This window comes from Stegodyphus dumicola, chromosome X2 (genome assembly GCF_044657685.1).
Source record: "Stegodyphus dumicola isolate Sdum_Otavi_A_Nest chromosome X2, ASM4465768v1".
Taxonomy (NCBI): Eukaryota; Metazoa; Arthropoda; class Arachnida; order Araneae; family Eresidae; genus Stegodyphus; species Stegodyphus dumicola.
This window is the reverse complement of record NC_140781.1, coordinates 45,002,192-45,023,428: the sequence shown is the minus strand read 5'-3', so window position 1 is coordinate 45,023,428 and position 21,237 is coordinate 45,002,192. Positions and strand designations below refer to the sequence as shown.

At 32.6% G+C, this 21,237-nt stretch overlaps 1 protein-coding gene across 2 annotated transcripts in view; it reads right to left on the bottom strand.

The window, feature by feature from the left end:
- Positions 1-1,019, bottom strand: part of LOC118204135 (activator of 90 kDa heat shock protein ATPase homolog 1-like) — a 90,350-nt gene extending 89,331 nt beyond the window's left edge. For both annotated transcript variants that reach the window (XM_085809970.1, XM_085809971.1), the window contains exon 1: positions 812-1,019. In XM_085809970.1, coding sequence (XP_085666096.1) covers positions 812-891 — 80 coding nt within the window. In that variant the 5' untranslated portion in view covers positions 892-1,019. The remainder of the gene's footprint in view (positions 1-811) is intronic.
- Positions 1,020-21,237: the final 20,218 nt, after the last annotated feature.

Sequence of the window (21,237 nt, the reverse complement as noted above, 5' to 3'; positions counted from 1 at the left end):
CACGATATTTTGAAATAATTACACAAGAGCAAAATATTATTATAAAAATACACTAATGTTACATAGTGAATGGAATTAAATTGGTGAATTAAATACTCGAATATGCTAGACAATTTTAAAATCAAACTATTGAAACTAGTGACTAATATTAAAATCTTCCAGTATTATATTGTGAAATGAAATATATAGGTACTGAAATAAAATATTAAAGAATAAACTGGTGAATATTTAAATTTGGCTGGTGATCCCATTCCACCCATTATCAACTCAATAGCAACAAACTGCTGCAAAAGATGTATAAAAAAGTTTTGCATAAATGAATAGATGGCTTAACATATATTGCATAGACTTTTATTAACAAAAAAAAAAAAAATAGGACATTTACTAACAGCACTTTTATACAAGTTTTTGTTATGTATACAAATTTCATTACTCATTACCAAGTTATAAAAGGAAAACAATAAAATAATTGTTGTTCATCTGCTTATCAACAGATCAAATATAATTGTTGTTCAACTGATCAACTATTAATTAAAAATAATTAATCAACATTATATTTTATATATACTAAAAAAATAAGACGATGTAAGTGATTCGTCCTTTACTGACGGCATTCGTTACGCTTTATTAAAATTTAAATATTAGTACAAAACCAATCTTTATTTTGCTAAGGCTTTTAAAAAAAAAAAACTCAATAAATGCATATTCGTTTTCATGATAGTATACAACGTAACAAACCGAAATTGCATAATGAAAATCCTAGAATTAGACAACTTTATATCTCTGATAGAAAACGAGCAAATTACTTTACCAGTGCCAGTTATTGACATTTGTCGCATCAGGACGCTCTTCCACTAACCATCGTGGATCACCTTCTCCCCATTTAGCCATGACTTAATGATTACAAATTAGTTAGTTTTCAAAATATAATTATAAACAGCAGCAAAGTACTATCTTTATCTTAGAACACGCGACTACACTCGAACGTGCCGCAACAAAAGCAACACGGAATGCAAATCATGCACTTCAACTTCGAATATAAGACTTCTTCATATCATAGAACTTTCCAGTACACCACAATCGAAAATGTATCGATTCAAAACGAGATTTTAATTCACAGGAGATAATTCATTTCCGTTTAGACTACTGGATTCCAACTTTTTCCAACTTTTTCAGCCCATTGCTCCCACTAAATATAAATTGCTAATACATTAACGTCATTTTAACCATTTTTTAACCATTCAAGTATTCACCATATTTAGAATTACCAGACTTCGTGTTCGAACTGAAAATGTCAGAGATTTTTAAAATAAAAACACGTCTAGTCTATCCGTTTCAACGCTGTATTTCCAGTAAAAAGAATTTTTTTCAAATGAACGTTTTTCACTGCGTATCTTCAAAAAAAAGAAGAAGAAGCTCGATTTTCTAGTTAGGAAACTTTTTTTTTTTTTTTTTAACTTGAAGATAAATGCGAAAAGTATTCCAAAGGCAAATATTATCTAATGAAAACGGGAGCAAGGAAAAGAATCTCAGTCATCCAAATCATCTTTAGAGTAAACATACTGCACAAAATATGCATCTACTTTCTTAATATCTTGAATATTCTGTTGTCTTACAGTATTATTTCCTTGGTCTTTCATAGCAATTTTTGTTTGTCATATAAATTTGTACAATTTACAGTGATTAAAAAATAAAAGCGATATTTCTGTATCTTCTGAATTAGTTGGCAATTCGACAAAATTTAAATTGTAGGATTTCATGTCTCGAAAGAGTTACTGAAGATATACATCAGATTTATGTATAGCATACCTTTAACTTAATGTATTTTGACACAAAATGAAACATTTTATTTCAAATAACATTCCAATACTTTTCCTTAGTTCGATTCAACAGCACTAATTATGCATACATACCAAATCTTCTGAAAATAATTAAAGCCATTTCGGAAATACTTGCGTTTCAACCTGTCGCCGGAAAGTTTACTTTGCGAAAGTCTGGTTTATACTAACCATATCTTTTTTTCTTCTTCTAACTTCGTCAGTGGATGACCACGTGCTAAAATCCTTCATAACTTCAAAAATTCGGATAATTAGTTCTGAATTTTAAACATATTTTTATAATTTTTAAAAAATAATAATATAATATGAATCAATCAATTAATAGATAAAATATTTAGAGGATTTAATTAAATGCAAGACGCAGAAAATTTGCTAGAGAAGAAGTTCCACGGAAATTTCATTCATTTCGAGAATTATATTTGACACTTACGATTGGACTGCCAAGTTACATACAGTGGCTTCGAAAAGTGTTGATACACTTACAATGAAACTCGTGGTACTTTCACTGAAACTCGTGTAAGTGAAAAATTGCTTTATTCATTAATGAAAATTAATATTTGAGAATTTTTTAATAATATCTATAAATTTCTCTGGAAAAAATACATTAGCTATTTTATGAGAACGTTTTGGGAGAAAAATAATAATCAAGAAGTAACAGAGAAATTACCCCACAAAAGTCTTCATACAATTTAAAGAAATCTGCACATATTAGTAAATATTATCGTATTGCTCTCAATTAGTATATTGAGGGATACTCTGCAGCACTTATGACAGCTTTCAAACGTCTGGCCATATAGAGTTTATCAGTTTTTTTTTTAATCTGCACCAATACTTCTTCATTCTTCCATCATTCTTGTTTTCAGTTCGGTTTTCGTTTTTATGTTGTGTCTTCGTTCTCAAATCTCTCCTTCTCTCCAAAAGCTTTCTATCGGGTTTTAATCTACTGACTACGGTGGTGTGTTTAGAACTTGGAGATAATTGTAGACACACCAAAGGTGAAAGATGAGTGTCATGTGCTTAGGATCCTAATCTTGATAAAAAATAACTTTGTTTCCAATACCCCAATTTTGGGAGAGTAATTTAAAATTATCTTTTAAAATGTTTAAATAAATAGCATAGTTCATTATACAACAATTAATACTAAATTACCTGATGCTGACATGCATTCTCACACAAGGATGCCTCCACCGCCATGCTTTAGTGTTCCAACCAAGGTCTTGGAATTAAGTTCCTCATTTTTCTTTCTCCATAAAATTATATACCCATCGGAACCAAAAATGTCAAATTTGCCCTCATCTGCAAATAAGACATGGTTGCAATAAGCTCCGGGCTTAATTCCATCGATTTTACGAAGGAAAGAGTAAGCTTTCTATTTTTTTGCACTTACGATAACTTTTCTTCGAGAAGAGCGCCCATAATCTAGCTGATATAAGTACTCGTCGAACAGTTTCAGGTGAAAGTGAAGTAAATAATTTTTCAGTAAATTCTGTAGACGTTTTTACGTCACTCAAAAGTTTTGTTTTACAAATTTTCTAAATATAAATCTCTGATCATGTTGAATTAACGTTGCAAGAAGACCTCTTCTTACTTTATTTTCGATCCGATTTCTTTTTTAGTGCAGTAGAATGGCATAAATTTACTGATTTAGCAATATAACCGATACTAATTTCCACGCTTATGATGAAAATGATCAGTTTTCGAATCATCATGAATAATTCCATACTTGTCAACATCAGGATCATTCAGCTAGAAATTATCAGACTCCATCTACTCATCACGTGTCAAATGACAGCTATTCTAAGTATGATGACATACTAGCAGACAAAAATTTACCAGCTCTTTTGCTGTACCCTAAAGGTAAAAATACAACTACCAAACTTCTAGAGGATCTAGACCAACGCCTTCCACTTAATACTCTCAACATAAATTTCGCAAAGATTACCAAACTCAGACGTGGTGAAATTGCTGTTTCTTGTTATAATAACTCTGATGTACACCTTCTAAACGACAAGGTTTTCAACAGCAACGTAAAGGACTTAATTATAAGGATCTGAATACCCAGATTACCCAGGTGCAATCTACACCATGTTCCCACTCAATATTCGGAGCTAGATATTATCAACTTATTGACATCGACTTCAAGCCTGCCAAGTCATTCATTTACTCTTATCCACAAACTTTCGGAACGCTCAGGAAACACATCGAAATGGATCTTAAAATGTACACCGCCAGCCTTCAATAGTCTACAAAAATTAAAAACAATAGCAGTCGGTTGGAAATTCATCCGTATCACGGAAAACTATGGGATTAGACGCTGCACTAATTGTCAGGATTTTAATCACAACTACAAATATTGCTCTATCTGGACCCATTGCATGTTTTGTGGTGAGTGCCACCATGTTACCCAGTGCCAAGATTTAAAACCTAGATGTATTAATTGCCAGGTAAATAATAACCATCCCCATACAAATTTTGATACATTCCATAGCGCAAACGACGTCAAATGTCCTTCCTATCAACTGGAAGTTGAAAAAATTAAATCAAAAACCCCTTACTAATGGAATCCTTCAAGGACATAAAAGTGCTACAAATAAATCTGCAAAGATCAAAAATCATACTCCCGTATGCTCTACAATATATCAAAGAAGAGAATATACAAATAAGTTTTGCTCAAGAGCCTTACATCCTTCCAAACCAAAAATTAGAAATTCCTACTGGCCTATTCTTTATTCTTTCTTACTCCAACAAGTCCACAATAATATATAATGGACCATTAAACCCAATTCCTGCGCATATTACTCTCCACAGAGTAACAATCAAAATAGAAAATAATAAATTCCCACTTTACTGTACCTCTGTTTATGCTTCTCCTTCCATCGCTCTGCAAGACATATTTCAGGAATTAGAAACAATTCATCTGCCTGCTCATTTTCATCACATAATAGCAGGTGACTTCAACGCAAAGTGAAGTCTGGGGAGCACCTAATGAAAACAATAGAGGCCGACTTTTTTTAGAATATATCCATGAAAACAATCTCGCAGTCTTAAATAACTGCAATAGTCCTCCAATCTTCTTTACACCATTCGGACAAGGATGGATAGATCTCTAGCATCAACTAACATTGCAGCTCTGATTAACAACTGGACCGTTTCCGAGGAAGAATCATTAAGTGACCACCGCTTCATTATCTTTTGCCACATGCAAATATTACTTATACAATTAAGGGGACTCATACACCTTAAACCCCTTATGATCTTCGAATATGTGACTGTTGCAAGAATTGGGATATTTTATTTATTTTAAAAGCAATTACTTCCAACTTTTTACAGCTGACTACATAATATAGCTGCTTTGGAAAATAGTAACCAGAAAGTTTGTGTTGCCACAAATATTTTTGTAATTTAATTCTCTTTGTGACAAAATATTTCACCATGTTTCCACCTTGCGCGCATGATATTTTAAAAATGGCTAATGCTACATACTTGAAATTTGATGGAATTCTTTATATGGGCACTACTTTCTAACTGAACCAACAATCTGAGAAAGTTTGTGTTGCCACAAATATTTTTGTAATTTAATTATCTTTGTGACAAAATATTTCACCATGTTTCCACCTTGCGCGCATGATATTTTAAAAATGGCTAATGCTACATACTTGAAATTTGATGGAATTCTTTATATGGGCACTACTTTCTAACTGAACCAACAATCTGATGAATATTATAATATTGAAAAATTTTATGGACGAAAACATTAAAAATTTTGTTAATAAAATACATTTTATAAACTTAACTCAAAATAAAATAAAAATTTAACATGAAATTTTTAGAATTTTAGGTTCACAATAGTTTCCAAATGTTATAAAAGCTATATATTAATTATGGAATTATATGAAACAGAATGTTTTAAACTGTGTGCGCAAGTTGGAAGCATGACGAAAAATGTTGTCACAAAGCGGATTAAATTATAAAAATATTTGTGGCAACACAAACTTTCTGATTACTATTTCAGAAAGCAGCTATATTATGTAGTCAGCTGTAAAAATTTGGTAGTAATTGCTTTTAAAATAAATAAGTTATCTCAATTCTTGCAACGGTCACCTATTCGAACATCTTATGGGTTTTAAGGTGTATGAGTCCCCTTAAACATAGATTCAAGACACAATATGGAGACCATTGCTAATTCAGAACAATATTACGAAATCACTCAAAAAGTATCATCTCGTCGTTTAATTCTGCTTCTTCAAAGATGATGCCAACAGTTGTGTTGAATAATTCATTAATATTTTTCAAAACATATGTAACTCCACTTATAAAAAAGATCAATTTCTAGTAAACTTAAATTAAATTGGTGGAATTCTAATTTAACTGCAGAGCGCAGTAAAGTAAGAGGCCTTCGCAGGAGGTTTAAATTTTGTTTGGATGATGAAGAAAGAATTTACTACAAAATTCAATTTCAAAAAAGCTAGAGCTCTTTACAAAAGAAATATCAGACAAGCTAAAATTACCATCTGGAAAACTTTCTTCAGTTATACGTCTAATCTTTACGGATCTGCTTTTAAAATGGTGTTTTGGACTGTAGCCACGGAATAACGAAACTAATTTTCTTTTAAATCCATCTTTTATACTATTCGAAAATAACCGCTCAATTAGCAGCCATTCAAAACTCGAAGCAACAAATTTCTCATCGAAGAAACTAATAAAAGAATTGCAAAAATAAACGATATTGACGCATGCGCGTTACAAGATTCGTTGCTAGGCAACTAAGTTAGAGGCGAAAGGTTTCGCATAGCATAGACGATCAGTAGACGATCAGGCGCCAACATCCCGCCCGACGTTGAAATACTAACTTCAAAACTAATATCAATTATTTAAGAAATTCAAAGTTTAATACATATATCAGTCAGAAACAATTAAATGAAATAAAATATCTATTAAACAAATAACAAAAAAATTACTACATTTTACAATAACATAGATATGCAGTATTAATACAAGTAATTGTAAGATAAATTCACTACATCAATAGGTGTAATACGTAAGTTTGATATTCCACATTTTATCAGCCATTTCAAATCGGCGTTGGCTCCGACAAAGTTGGTAGCGTTATCCGAATATATAGTTGAGCTAAGGCCGCGTCGCGCGAAAAATCTTTTTAATGTTGCAATTACAGCCTGCAATGTTAGATCTGTAACAAAATCGAGATGTATCGCTCGAGTAACTAAACATACAAAAATAACAACATATATCTTATTTAAGGTTCCTCTTCGTTGATTTTTATATTTTATGTAAAAGGGTCCGCATAAATCAATTCCAGTTACGGAAAAAGGAGGACTCACAGAAACTCTTTCCTTCGGCAATGGTGCCATAAGCTGTTGGGCTATTTTAGGTTTATTTTTAAAATAGATAATGCAGTTATGCACTATTTTACGAGCAGTGTTTCTGCCGTATAGTGGCCAAAATTCCTGTCGAACACAATGCAGCAAAGTCTGAGCACCAACATGTAAAATTTTTAAATGGAAGTATTACATAATTATAGTAGTTAAATTATGATTCTTAGGCAGCAGAATAGGATGATTTTGGTTATAGGATAAATATGATTTATTTAATCGTCTACCTACTTTAAGTATTCCATTCTCGTCGACGAAAGGATTTAAATTACTTAAGTGACTATCCTTTATAATTTTACCATATCTAAGGGCATGAATTTCGTCCTTGAATACTATTCGCTGTACTAGCCTTACCATTGCTAGCCTGGCATAGGTAAGTTCATCTCTAGTAATCGGACTTGATGACCTCTTACCTTGTCGACAGTTGGAAATAAACCTATAAATAAAACTAAGAATACGAATTAGTTTAACAAAACTATTACCGTATATACCCGCGTATAAGTCGAGATATTTTGGACAAAAAAAAAAGACTTCGAAGTGGGGGGTCGACTTATACGCGGGGCTATAAAAAATTAAAAGAATCGGAAGTTCAAAAATTTCTTTATATAATGCAGTTGTTTTCTTCCTGCACTCAAATTGGATGACTTATCAAATAAGTCACTTACTTGAAGTAATTTCATGACTTAAATTATGTGACGAACTAATCACAGAGTTTCATACTTTAACTAGAGTAAGTTTCGATTAAAACAAAGAATTTTCGGCCCCCGAACAATAAAAAGCCCGATATTGCATTAATTGCTCAGTGGGTTAAAGATACTTGGAACGAAATACCCTCTGAAATGATTATAAAATCATTTAAAAATGTTGTATTAGCAACGAACTAGACGGCACGGAAGATGATACTGTTTTTGAAAGTGAAAATGACGACGAAGGCTCTGGTAGTGATTGTAACAATACAGAGTTCGAGACTGAAAATATGTATGATGACCAGCCAATGACGACAGAAGAGTTCTATGAAATGTTTGTCGAATCTGACCATGAATCGGACGTTGAAGGATTTTGATTTTGTTTATTTACCAAGGTATTTTTTATCGTATATTTACTTTTTTTTCTCAGATGATTTTGAATAAATGTAGTACTTAAAAAATTTTTTTCAAAGTTTCTCGATCGATTTCGGAAGTGGGGGGTCGACTTATACGCGGGTTTCTTATTTTCTACGAATTTTTTATGTCGAAATGGGGGGTCGACTTATACGCGGGTATATACGGTACTTAAAGAAAATAGTTAAGGAAATCAGCACTAGAAGTAATACTGAGAGAAATTTCTGGAGACTTTTTCAATTCGCATTCGTAAAGTTCATAGTGCTTAACATCCAAAATAGCCTTTTCTATAACATTCATGTCAAGATTAGAAGGTCCATTGAACCATAATTCTGAAGATAAAAGTTCGCTAGCTTCGACTCCACGAGAAACCAAATCAACAGGATTCTCCTTAGAACGGATATGTTTCCACTCGAAGTTTTCTGATAAAGACTGAATTTTCGCAACACGATTCCCAACAAAGGTTTTGAGTTGATGTGGCGAAGCGTTTATCCACGCTAACGCAATTGTCGAATATAATGTTACCTTTTCCGAATATAATGTTACCTTTTCAATGTATATATTTAGCGAAGTCAGAACTTTTTAACAAGCTTAGCAAGTAGAAGACAAACCGAGATTTCTAAGCGTGGTAAAGATAGAATCCTTAAAGGGGCTACTCGAGATCTGCTTGCCAGTTACTTTAAACAAGGGTTCTCTTGAGTGGCATTTAGGTAGACCACTGCTCCATACGCAGATGTTGAAGCATAGGAGAAACTTACGATAGCCCTTTTATCGGTTGTAGAATGCAGAGCATATCTTCCTATCTTAAGATTTTCCAATTCCTTTAACTTTAAAATGAAACGATTCCATTCACTGGCAAATGGTTCAGGTAATTCATCATCCCAGTTCAGTTTTAAAGACCATAGTTTCTGAATGAATATTTTTGCTTTACAGATGACTGGCCCGATAAAGCCAATAGGTATCATACAACCGCGCAATGACTGAAAGGAATCTCTTTTCGTGCGACTTTAAAAGTAAAGATGTCGGATTCCGGTTGCCAAATTATGCCAAGAGATTTCGTAAATTCAGTGGAATCAAAGTGAAACTCTTCCTTAGATACTAAAGTGTCTAATTCATTCTTAGAGTTAGATTGCCATTTGTATAAAGACATTCCACAGCTTTCGAATTCCACAGCAGACTCAAAATCAGAGGGTCCTGTAACTATGTCGTCCATATATACGTCAGAAAGAATCACTTCAGAAGCTAAAGGGTATTTCTGCTGTTCATCCAAAACTAACTGTTTTAGGGTTCTTATAGCTGGAAATGGAGCACATTTAGTCCCATACGTTACAGTATTCAATCTAAAAATAATAGGTGAGTTGTCTTCATGCTCTTTGCATAAGATAAGTAGAAGATTCCTGTGCGATGAATCGATTAATATCTGTCTTTGTTTAATGTCTGCGACCAGTACTATTTTATGTTTACGAAATCGAACAATTAAATCAAAAATATCTTCTTTAACCTCTCCTGAGAGTAAAATGTCGTTCAGACTCAAGCCTGTAGTAGTAGGAGCTGATGCATTAAACACAATGCGCAATTTCATAGATGATTTTTCAGGTTTGTAAATTTCATAGTGAGGAAGGTAGAAGGTAACGGGTGGAGGATTTTCTTCTTCAACCCTTTCCACGTGATTTAAGCTTTCGTAATCATTGATAAAATCGGTATAAAGCCTTTTTAGGTCTGGGTTTTTATTTAAACTCTTAATCGTCTGATTAAGACGTTTATTAGCAATGTTTCTTAAATGGCCTAATTGATGAAGTGCTTCTTCTCGAATAGGCATCTGTACTATGAAACGCCCACTCTCATTTCTCCTATGTGTCTTCTGATAATGCAATTCGCAAAACTCCTCTTCTTCGCTTTTAAGGGGTTCGTTGGCTATTTCTTCGATTTGCCAAAATTTATGTACACATTCTTCTAGACTTTCCGACTGGGAGATTAGCCCACAATATTAATGTGAATTTTCAGTTTCAACAAATCCACTAGCAATAAATCCGAAGATTGAATCTTGAAAAAGTAATGTACTAGATAATCGAATCTTTCGATCCTTCACTAATTCGAAAAAACGTTCAGCATCCAATATCAGGTCGATCCTTCCTGGCTTGTCAAAATCTGGTTTTGCTAAGTATATATGCTCGGGTATTTTCAGATTTTTTACTTTTATTCTGGTAGCTGGTACAGAGTCTGTTATTTTAGGTACAACGAAAAACTCTATTACTAAGTTGAAAGATGATAAGAACGTCATTTAATTTCATTTAATATTCATCGTATTTACACTTAAACCATTAACAGTAATATTTACCTTATGTTTGTTAAGACCAAGCGAAGAAGCGAACTGCGAGGTTATAAAATGCGATTGAGATGCACTGTCCAGTATCGCTTTGCCGCTAATATAATCACATCGAATCGGTGACCAAACCTTAACCATGGCTGTATAAAGCAAAACGTTTTGTTTGACATTTTATTTAAAGATGCAAAAGTCTTTACCACTTCAGTTAAGTTTGGATTTTTTATTACATCTTGCGAACTAGGGTTCTTTTTGCTTTGCGTATTACGAGCATCTGCAGTGTCTGAAATGGGAAGATTTTCCAACTGCAAACTTGGCGAAATATCTTGATCTGGCGAAGTTTTTTCACAGAAGAAATTTTTAGTTTCAGACCTACACAATAGATAATTGTGCTTTCCTTGGCATAAACGACAAGAATATTTGGATTTGCATGATGCAAGCTTATGTTTATCACTTAAACAGTTTATACAAAATGCATGTTTTTTAGCAATATTAAATCTTTGCAATGGAGTCATTTTTAAAAATAAAGAACAACTGTATACCATATGTGACATTTTACACAATATGCAGGAATTGCTGTTCGACTTTAACAGAAAATTTCTGGTTTTATTTGTATAAGAAGTTTTAGTTTTTAATGATGGTAATTGAACTCCATGTAAATTTTCTAACATTTGGGATCGTTTTTCTAAATATTCCATGAACCTTCCAAATTTGGGTAATTCAGTCGATGTTAAACTCATTTCATATTGTTTTCTTGTTTCTTTATCTAACTTTCGAATGACAATATTTATAAGGAATTTATGTGTTAGTTCATTAGCTTCTAATTTAAGTTGAAACCTCTTATGTTTTTGTTCAAAACATCAACTAGATTTCTAAGACTCTCATAAGATTTAACATGTATTTTTTCAAAATTTAAAATATTCATAATGTGAGAATCAACAATCAACTGTTTATTTTCACATCTATCAATTAAAACCTCAAATAAAGACTGAAAACTGTCTTCTGGAGTTTCTACAGCTTTCGCGTCTCCTTTTAATGCAGAACGCAAATAGAACAATTTTTGAATATTTAAAGAAGAGTTATTTGTAATCAAACTATCAAATTATTTTTTAAAATTATCCCAGTTCTCAATACAACCGTCGAATTCTGGTAAGCGTAAATCAGGTAACTTAATAGACATAGAATTAGGATCCTTAATATTATTCGTTAAAGATTTATCAACTGAATATGAATTTAATAATAATGTTTGTAAGCTTACCTTTATTTCTTCTAAACGATCTTTCATTTCTTCAAATTCTAAATCCGCACCCGATAAATTTTCATCATCAATGATATCATAATACTGGAATATTATAACTGGAATATTATAACAGTTGCAAAGATTCGATCTGAGATAACATGTCCGAAACCACCCTAGCAATGTATGCTGATGACACGGCAATTCTATCTCAAAATGCATCTCACGGCTCAGTCATACAACAACTACAAAACCACATTCACACACTGGAGTCCTGGCTAACGGGCATGGAAAATCAGCATTAATGTGGATAAATCAGATGCCATCCTTTTCACGAGGAAAAAGAACATTGACTATGATATCCACATCAAAATGTATGGCACGCCCATCCCCTGGACCAAGCAGGCCCAATACTTCGGTGTTACATGGGATCAAACTCTCACATGAACCCCACACATTACAAAGCTTATTGCAAAGTTCCGGGTTCGTAAAGCTACACTTGCCCCCTTAATTGCCCGGAACAGTGTTCTCTCTACTGATAATAAATTACTCATTTATAAAGCCATGTTACGTTCCATCATCACCTATGCCTGCTCTGTCTGGGGGTATACTTTTGATACTCATGTACAAAAACTGCAAGTCCTGCAGAATATAGTGCTAAGGCAAGCGGCGGGTTGTCCGTGGTTTATAAGAAACTCGGCAATCCACCGCGAATTTAATATACCGTATCTGAAGGAATATATGGCCACTCTGGCCCTTAGATTTTACAAAAATATTCTCAAAGTATCTAACCCTACTATTCCAGTACTAGATTACGATTACAATACCCAGGCCTTCAAAAAAAGGCCTCGGGCTGTGCTCAGACATCTTAAATAACCTGTTGATATGTATTCTTTTGATTTGTAATTTTTCTGTTATGTAATTGTTTTATATGCAACCGCACCAATCGTCTCTCATGTATAATATATTATATTAATTTTCATTTCTGCACTTACGTACTCAATTACCTATTATTGCTTTTATTTTTGTGTTGTAAACATATGTATATCAATATCTTTATGTATCACACTGGACTTTTGGACTCTGTGGCGTTTTGGCATTTCTTTTTACTCCGCACTTACCCTCACCCAATGGGGCGTGTTAGCTACTGCGGTAGCTCAGTCTCTTAAGATCTCATGGATTATCACCACGAATTTCACATCAACTTTCGGCATATAATCAACCCAGCACCAGCCTAGGAACTTTATGTGTTCGAAAATCGTGTACAATGATATTCTAGGGTAGCGCACCACGCGCGGGCACCTGATTGCTAAGTACACACGTGCTAATGCTTGATCCGAAACCATATCCAATTTAATTTGAAGGCGCATCTTGTCAGCATTCAAATTTGAATCTTTCAAAAAAGTTTCCAATTTCGTAATCCTAGTTTTAAAGCTTTCACTACGTCGATTCAGCACTTTTAGTTTTTCATCTAATAACAATACTGTAGAATTAGCTCTACTGTTCAGTTCATCATCTGCGTTAGCTATTTTCGTTTTTAATACACGATCAAACTAAAGTTTTTATTGCTTTTAACTTTCGAAACAACAATTTTTTAGCCAATTCCACTCCGGCTATTAAGGACCACTGTTTTGGACTGTAGCTACGAAATAACGAAACTAATTTTCTTTTGAATCCATCTTTTATTCTATTCGAAAATTAACCGCTCAATTAGCAGCCATTCAAAAATGTAAGCAACAAATTTCTCATCGAACAAACTAATAAAAGAATAACAAAAACAAACGATATTGACGCATGCGCGTTACGAGATTCGTTGCCAGGCAATTAAGTTAGAAGCGAAAGTTTTCGCATAGCACAGACGATCAGCAGACGATCAGGCACCAACAAATGGCATATAATAAGTTAATGTACATTGATAATGTACATGTAATTTACATTATCAATGTACAGCTTTCCTGGCGCAAGTTCCTCTGCAGACATCGCTCTCAAAATCATTTCAGAACTATTTCCACAAGCAGAAGATCCATATCATTCAAATAGTGAAGATAATGCAATTTATAATCGAGAAAATATTCCAAACTTGGATGAAATAGACTTTATTATAAGAAAAAATTAAATGTTAAAAAGGCTCCAGGTCCAGATGGAATAGACAATATCATTTTCAAACAAATTTTTTACTCAAATAAAATTATCATCACATCATTTATTACAGCATGTTGGAAATTCAATACCTTTCCTACAATTCTAAAAAATTCAGAAATAGTTTTATTTCTCAAAAAGAATAAACCCATGAACCATCCTTTATCTTATAAACCAATCTGCCTCCTTCCCTCCCTTGGAAAATTACTAGAAAAAATCATATTATCAAGACTATTTTACCATTTACATAAAAATAGAATTATCCACGAAAACCAATTTGGATTCATGCCAAATAAATCAATTGATCACGCTTTTCAGAAACTCTTAGAGGTTATCCAATTCAATAAAAATCAAAAACGGCACTCAGTAGTAATTTCATTGGATATTCAATGTGCTTTCGACTCAATAAGATGGAAAGATATAATCAACATCCTTAAGTCGATTGACTGTCCTCAAGATATTCTACGATTAATAGAAGACTGCCTACATAATAGAAATCTACAATATACTTCAAATAGTGGTATAATAAACTATAAAATTACTAAGTGCTGTCCACAAGGCTCATGCCTGGGACCAATCCTTTGGAACTTAATCGCCAATTTCGTATTATTCTCTTTTGATCACATTCCTCATATTCATGCATAGGCCTATGCCGATGACTTTCTTCTTATATAGTCTGCGGCAATAATCGAAAAATAATAGAAGAAAATTCTAATAATTCGTTAGTTATCTTCAGCAATTGGGCTAAACAATATCAACTCAAAATTTCAGTAGAAAAGTGCAGAGCTCTATATACACCAAAAACAGGATCTTCAGCAAGAAATATAAGAAATCCTATTATAAAATTATCTCAAAATAAAATAAAATTTGAAAAAAGCTTAACGTATCTTGGCATGGTAATAGACAATCATCTGTCGTGGCATCAACATATCAAATACTTAAAAAATAAAACGCTTGTACTCTCCAATTCACTACGCACCCTTTGTTCAAGAACTTGGGGCATCAATCCACTATTCCAAAAAATATGGTACTCTACAGTAATTGAAAAAATACTTCTTCATGGAGCCTCTGCCTGGGGTAATAACTTAAACACCCACGCTCAACGACATTTACAATGCGCTGAAAGACCATTTCTATTATTAATATCGAAAGTATACAGAACTAATCCTACAAATGCACTTCAAGTCATCACTGGCATACCACCCATCAATCTTTCAATCAAAAAAGAAGCCACAAAAGTCCAAGTTTCAAGATTACGTATTACAAGCTCATTTAACAATAATCTCTACTCTCCAAATAATTATGAACTTCTAGAACACAATTTGTATATAAAACCTTCTCAATATTTTACAAATTCTTTAGCTGTAACTTCATCAATTTATAATTTCAAGCTTCAGATTTATACTGATAGATACAAATCAGATTCAGGCGTTGGCAGTGCATACTGTGTATTCCAAAATAATAATATAATAAAACAAAGTTATTTTCGTCTTTATCAAAATAATACCGTCTACCAAGCAGAACGTTTTGCAATAGTATGCAAAAGATACCTCATTAACAAGTATCATAATTACTGATAGTGCATCCAGCATCTTTGCAATAATTGGCCATAGCAGATCACCAATAGCGAAGCAGGTCGTTTCGACGCCAACGGTTCCACGCCAACGTTTCGACGCCGGGGCAGTTCGACGCCATAATTTTTTTTCTTATTTTTATTTATTTTTAGAATAAATATGAAGTAATATAAATAAGTAATAATGACTGATTTTTATTTATTGAATTAGCGATTGTTTGCATGCATATTTGAAATAAATATATGTGTGTATATGTGTGAAAGTGTTCTAGATTTTTGTTTGTGTCCCAGATTAGTGAGAAGCCCCCTCGCCAACGTCAAGGCCCCCGGAGATGTGGGAGGTTTTTTTTTATTTATTTATTTAACAAAACAGCATCAAAATGGCAAAATACACAAATGGTAAATAAACATATGGTTACAAAGTAGTTATATTATATTGCAGATAAATAAGATTACACATAAATAAGATTAGAGATAAATAAGATTACATCACAGAACTGTTATTATACTAATCCATTGCAAAATTATGCGCCACACCTTTCAGGTATTCCATTATTTCTCGATTTTCAAAATCTTCAACTATTACTTTAATTCTCATATCAGCTCGCGGATACCTATTCCGCTTGTGCGGCGGTTCATCTCCACGTACAAATTGTTCATAACATTGATCAATTGATTTTTAAACACGCCTGAGACCATCTAGAAATTCCCATAATGTGGGGTGTGAAACACCAAATGATGATGACACCAAATTTATTTGAATGATGATGCAAACTTATTCTAAAAATAGATAAAAATACGAAAAGTATGACTTCTAAAAAAAGCAAAAAAAGTATGGCGTCGAACTGACCCCGCGTCGAAACGATCTCGTGTCGAATTGACCATGCGTCGAACCATTGGCGTCGAAACGTTGGCGTCGAACTGACCTGTACCGCACCAATAGTACGTCGCATACATCATTTACTATCTCTGTTTGCACTTAATCTCAGACCAAAATTTAAATGGACAAAAGCTCACTCAGGTACAACTGGCAATGAAATGGCAGACCAATTGGCAAAATATGCAGCAAATAATTCATCACTTCCTTAACATTTTCTACCATATCCTCTATCATATTTGAATAACCAACTAGAAGATAATCTCAAAACCCTTTAAAAAGAAAAATGGATCTCTGATACGACAGACGCACCTTTTTATTTATTCCAACTCCTTCCAGAAATCTAATATCAACTGAATGTGCAATCACAATTCCACTCATAGATCATGGTCCATCTCCTTTCTATCTGCATAGGTTTGGATTACATTCTTCAAGCCAATGCATTTGTGGACACGATGGAACAATAGACCATTATTTGTTTCACTGTGAAATTACTAAAGAATTTCATCTGAAACCATATAATTCAACATCTGCTCCACTTTGGTTCAAGCAAATCAAGAAAAGCAATATACTTCGTAAAAAATTATATTCATTTAAAATTATATTCTTTAAATTGTGACTATCTCAAAGCACCGTAAATATTTACATAGCATACTCCCTCCTACTTCGGAACTTTGGTATACTAAGGATTCATCCTTCTTCAAAATTTCGTGTAATATGATGTCATCATGCTTTTTCTGAAATTCTTATTATGGAAAATCTAATTACCCATATTACGTCCTCTCTAATCTTATTGTCTTCATCATTGTACATGTTTATATGTCAATTATCTTGACTTCGATGAATTTCTACTCAATTATTTTAAATTTAAAGACTACAACTCAAGGACTGTTCTCTTCTTTTATTCAAGACCTACTTATACTCTTGAGGACTGTTTACCTTTCACTTATTTCTACAGTTACAAACTACTCATATATTTCTAGACCCTCTTCTAGAAACATTTATATGGATTACCATTTAACTTTAAATTTTCTTTCAAGAAAATTATGATTATTATGAACACTAAAAAAATTATAGACACTTCAATTTAGGTCTTCTACCAATTTACTTTATAACCCCATTCTAACATTTTTCAACATTAAAACTCTAGAAAAAAGACTAAATATTCATTAGCTTTCAACGTTTAGACATTTTATACTTGGAATTTGAAACTCTGAATTTGGATTACTTTAAAGTACTTATAGACTCTGAATTCTTGACTTTTATTTATTATTCTTTTTTATAGTAGACTCCTATTAATCATTATTAAGTGTATATATTTAAAGATTTACTTTTTTAAGTAGCTTACATTTATACATCTTATCAAGGTATTTATATAGCTATTTCAGTGCTCTGTATTATATTTTTATCGTTCATTATATGTTTACGTATCTCCGATTTTATCATTCTTTAGTAGTTATTAACCAATACATATATCATTTATCCATTTAATATTTTGATTATAATACATTAAAATCATAACTGTCAGACGTCCTTAATACCTAGCAATACATAAGATATTGACACTAATCCTATATTTTCCTAATATTCACTTTTCAACTCTTCATCTCTTTAATCCCTTACATCTATAACGCTAATAATCTTTAATGTTATTAATCTGCTTCATCTTTAATTATATTATATTATTTTATGTTTATCATCATACTGTCAGATTCTACTGCATTATACGACTTTTTTTAACGCATTGCAGTTTCACTAACTTTACTATCCAGATAGTAGTTTTATTCCTATTTAATACTAGTACTATTATTGTTGAAATATTTTTTACTATTACATTTAGCATTTCATACATTGATAATAAAAATTCTGTTAATCATTATATCATTTACATTTAATTATCCTTATTATAGTTTTGTATTATTAGTGTTGTAGTTAACTCTGTACTTAAGTTATCAAGATTTTTATAGCTGTAATATTTCAACATTTACAAAAAGTGGTTCAATATTAATCATCTTTCCCAATTTTTTCACTTTTCAACTTACCAGCTATTCACCTCCTTCTCTTAGCACTTACCTTAAATATCTTTTCTTCAATAAATTTATAATACTCCTTTTCTTATTATTTTCTTATTATTAATTATAGTACTTCTTTTCTCATAACTATAAGATTATTAGTTAGAAGATTTTTAATATAAGATTGTTAATATTTTTATTATTTCATTTATTATTTATTTTTAGCATATCTTTAATATTTATATCTAGTCTATATTTTACATTTTTCTAAATTTATTTAATGATTATTCTATATTGAGAGTTTTTCTCATTCTTTTTTAATTTGGCTTAATTATTTCTAAATTATATATGTCTAAATTCTTTAAAATGTGTAATGACATTTTATATTACATAATTTGGTTATTCTTCAAAATTAATTTATAAAAATCAGTAAACAAAAATTTTCAACTTAAGTAACAATTCTCTAAATATTTATGTTATGAGCTTTATTGTAAACATTGCCATCTATTTAAACACCACAAGATGTTTAATATGTATATTTGCACAACCATTGTAACTTAGAAAATTTTATTTCAAATAAATGCCGCTGATAGCGGATGGTAGATAGTTTCCATCAATAGCGCACAAAAGCTGAAAGTCGTAATGATGGTGCAGTAGCTCAGTTGATGGTCTCCGGTAAGTGAACTTTAAAATGTTTAATTTTGTTCTATACTATAATATGTCTTCAACGGTAACGTATACAATTAGGTTGAAAATTCATTGGAAACTTTCAGAATGCATCAAATGCATTAAAAATAAACGAAATAAAAAAAAACTAGTTTTTACTAAGCAATCTTTAACTGGAAAAGTTAAGCGATAAAAAATAAAATAAACTGAATAAAGATAACTCTACGTCCGTTAAGCGTAATAATACTATGGCTGACGAAGATGAAAGTAAACAAATTGAAACTACTGCAACAACTGCGACTGTCGCCAGGATCAGCATCAAAATTCCTTCCTTTTTTGGGAATCAGAACCCAAAACATGGTTTTCTCCAGATCGAAGCCAAATTCTGCAAAGCTGAAATAACGGCTGATCAAACAAAAAACGATTATGTAGTCAGTTATACTGAAGCAAGGACATTGTCACAAATCGCTGATATTCTCACCAAACCACCGACAACGGCAAATGTCCGGCCATTAAAAAGAGGCTTATTGAAATTTTTGCCGATTCTGAAATATAGAAATTTCTGACCGAATTAGAACTGGGTGCTAAGAAACCATCCCAACTTCTCTGAAAAATGCATAACTCAGCAGCTGAGCAAGCGTCGGATGAATTTTCTAAAACATTGTGGATGCAACGACTACCACTTAATATACGTAGTATTTTGTCTATAAGTAGTGATGATTTGTCCAAACTATATACAATGGCTGAAAAAATATGGGAATTAAATCCCAATTCACCCCAGGTAGCTCGCATTGTTTCTCCACCATCTGATAACATGATCTACAGAAACAGATATCAAACTTGACACTGCAGAGAGCAGAAATGAATAGGCGTTTAAATTCCAGCCCAAAAAGACGGAGAAACAGATCGAATTCAGGAAATCGTTACAAAAATAACAGTGACCCAAATAACTGTTATTTTCATTAACGCTTTGGTGACAGAGCTTACAAGTGCACCTCGCCCTGCAAATACCAGGTTTCGAAACAGGAAAATTGAATCCCCCGCCTTCGATGACGACCGAAAGTCAAGGGGTTCAGCTGAGTCGTCTATATATTCGTGACAGCGCATCAGCAATTCCTTTTTTATATCACATTGGAGCAGAAATATCGGTTACCCCACCATCACCATCGGAAAAAGGAACTGTTGCTAAGCTTGAGCTATTTGCAGCTAACGTACAACAGTCATAATGTAGGGTAAAAAATTATTAGAACTGGATTTAAGGCTACGCATATCTTTCAACTGGCCTTTTACCACAGCAGATATCAATAAACCTACCGTTGGAATAGACTTTCTTTCATATTTTAATTTGTAAACCGATAGTAAAAATGGAAAACTAATCATCGGCACTACCTCATTTGACGACTAAAAGTACTTTGTGTAACAATAGCGTTACTCCAAAACTCCTTGTTAATACTTTTCAAAACCAATACAGAGCCATTCTAAATAAATTTCTTAACTTACTTAAACACAACATAAAAATGATAAAATTAAAGAACTTGATGTGCAGATTACATCGAAACCAAAGGTAACCCCGTATCCTTTAAAGTCAGAAGATTCTCTCAAGAAAAATTGATTGTTGTGAAATAGGAATTCGATTTATGCTGCAAGAGGGTCTCTGCATACCATCCAAAAGCAGCTGGTCAAGTCCATTACACCTCACTTTAGAGACAGTCCGGTGACTGGAGACTGTGCGGTGATAACCGAGGCCTTAATGAAATAACCATATATTTGATAACAGCCTACCATCGGATTCCTGTTCATCAAGATGATATTTTGAAGACCACCATCATAGCCCCTTTCGGACTGTTTGAATTTTCTTATGTGACATTTATTTTGCGCAATGCTGCACAAACCTTCCAAAAGTTTATGAACACAGTGTTTAGCGGCCTAGACTTTGTATTTTGCTGTCTCGACGATATTCTCATTGCCTCTCCAAAAACTGAAACACATAAAAAGCAACTTGAATTAAACTTTCAGATACTCAATAACTATGGACTGTGCATAAGCATTGCAAAATGCAAATTTGGTCTGAGCAAAGTTGAA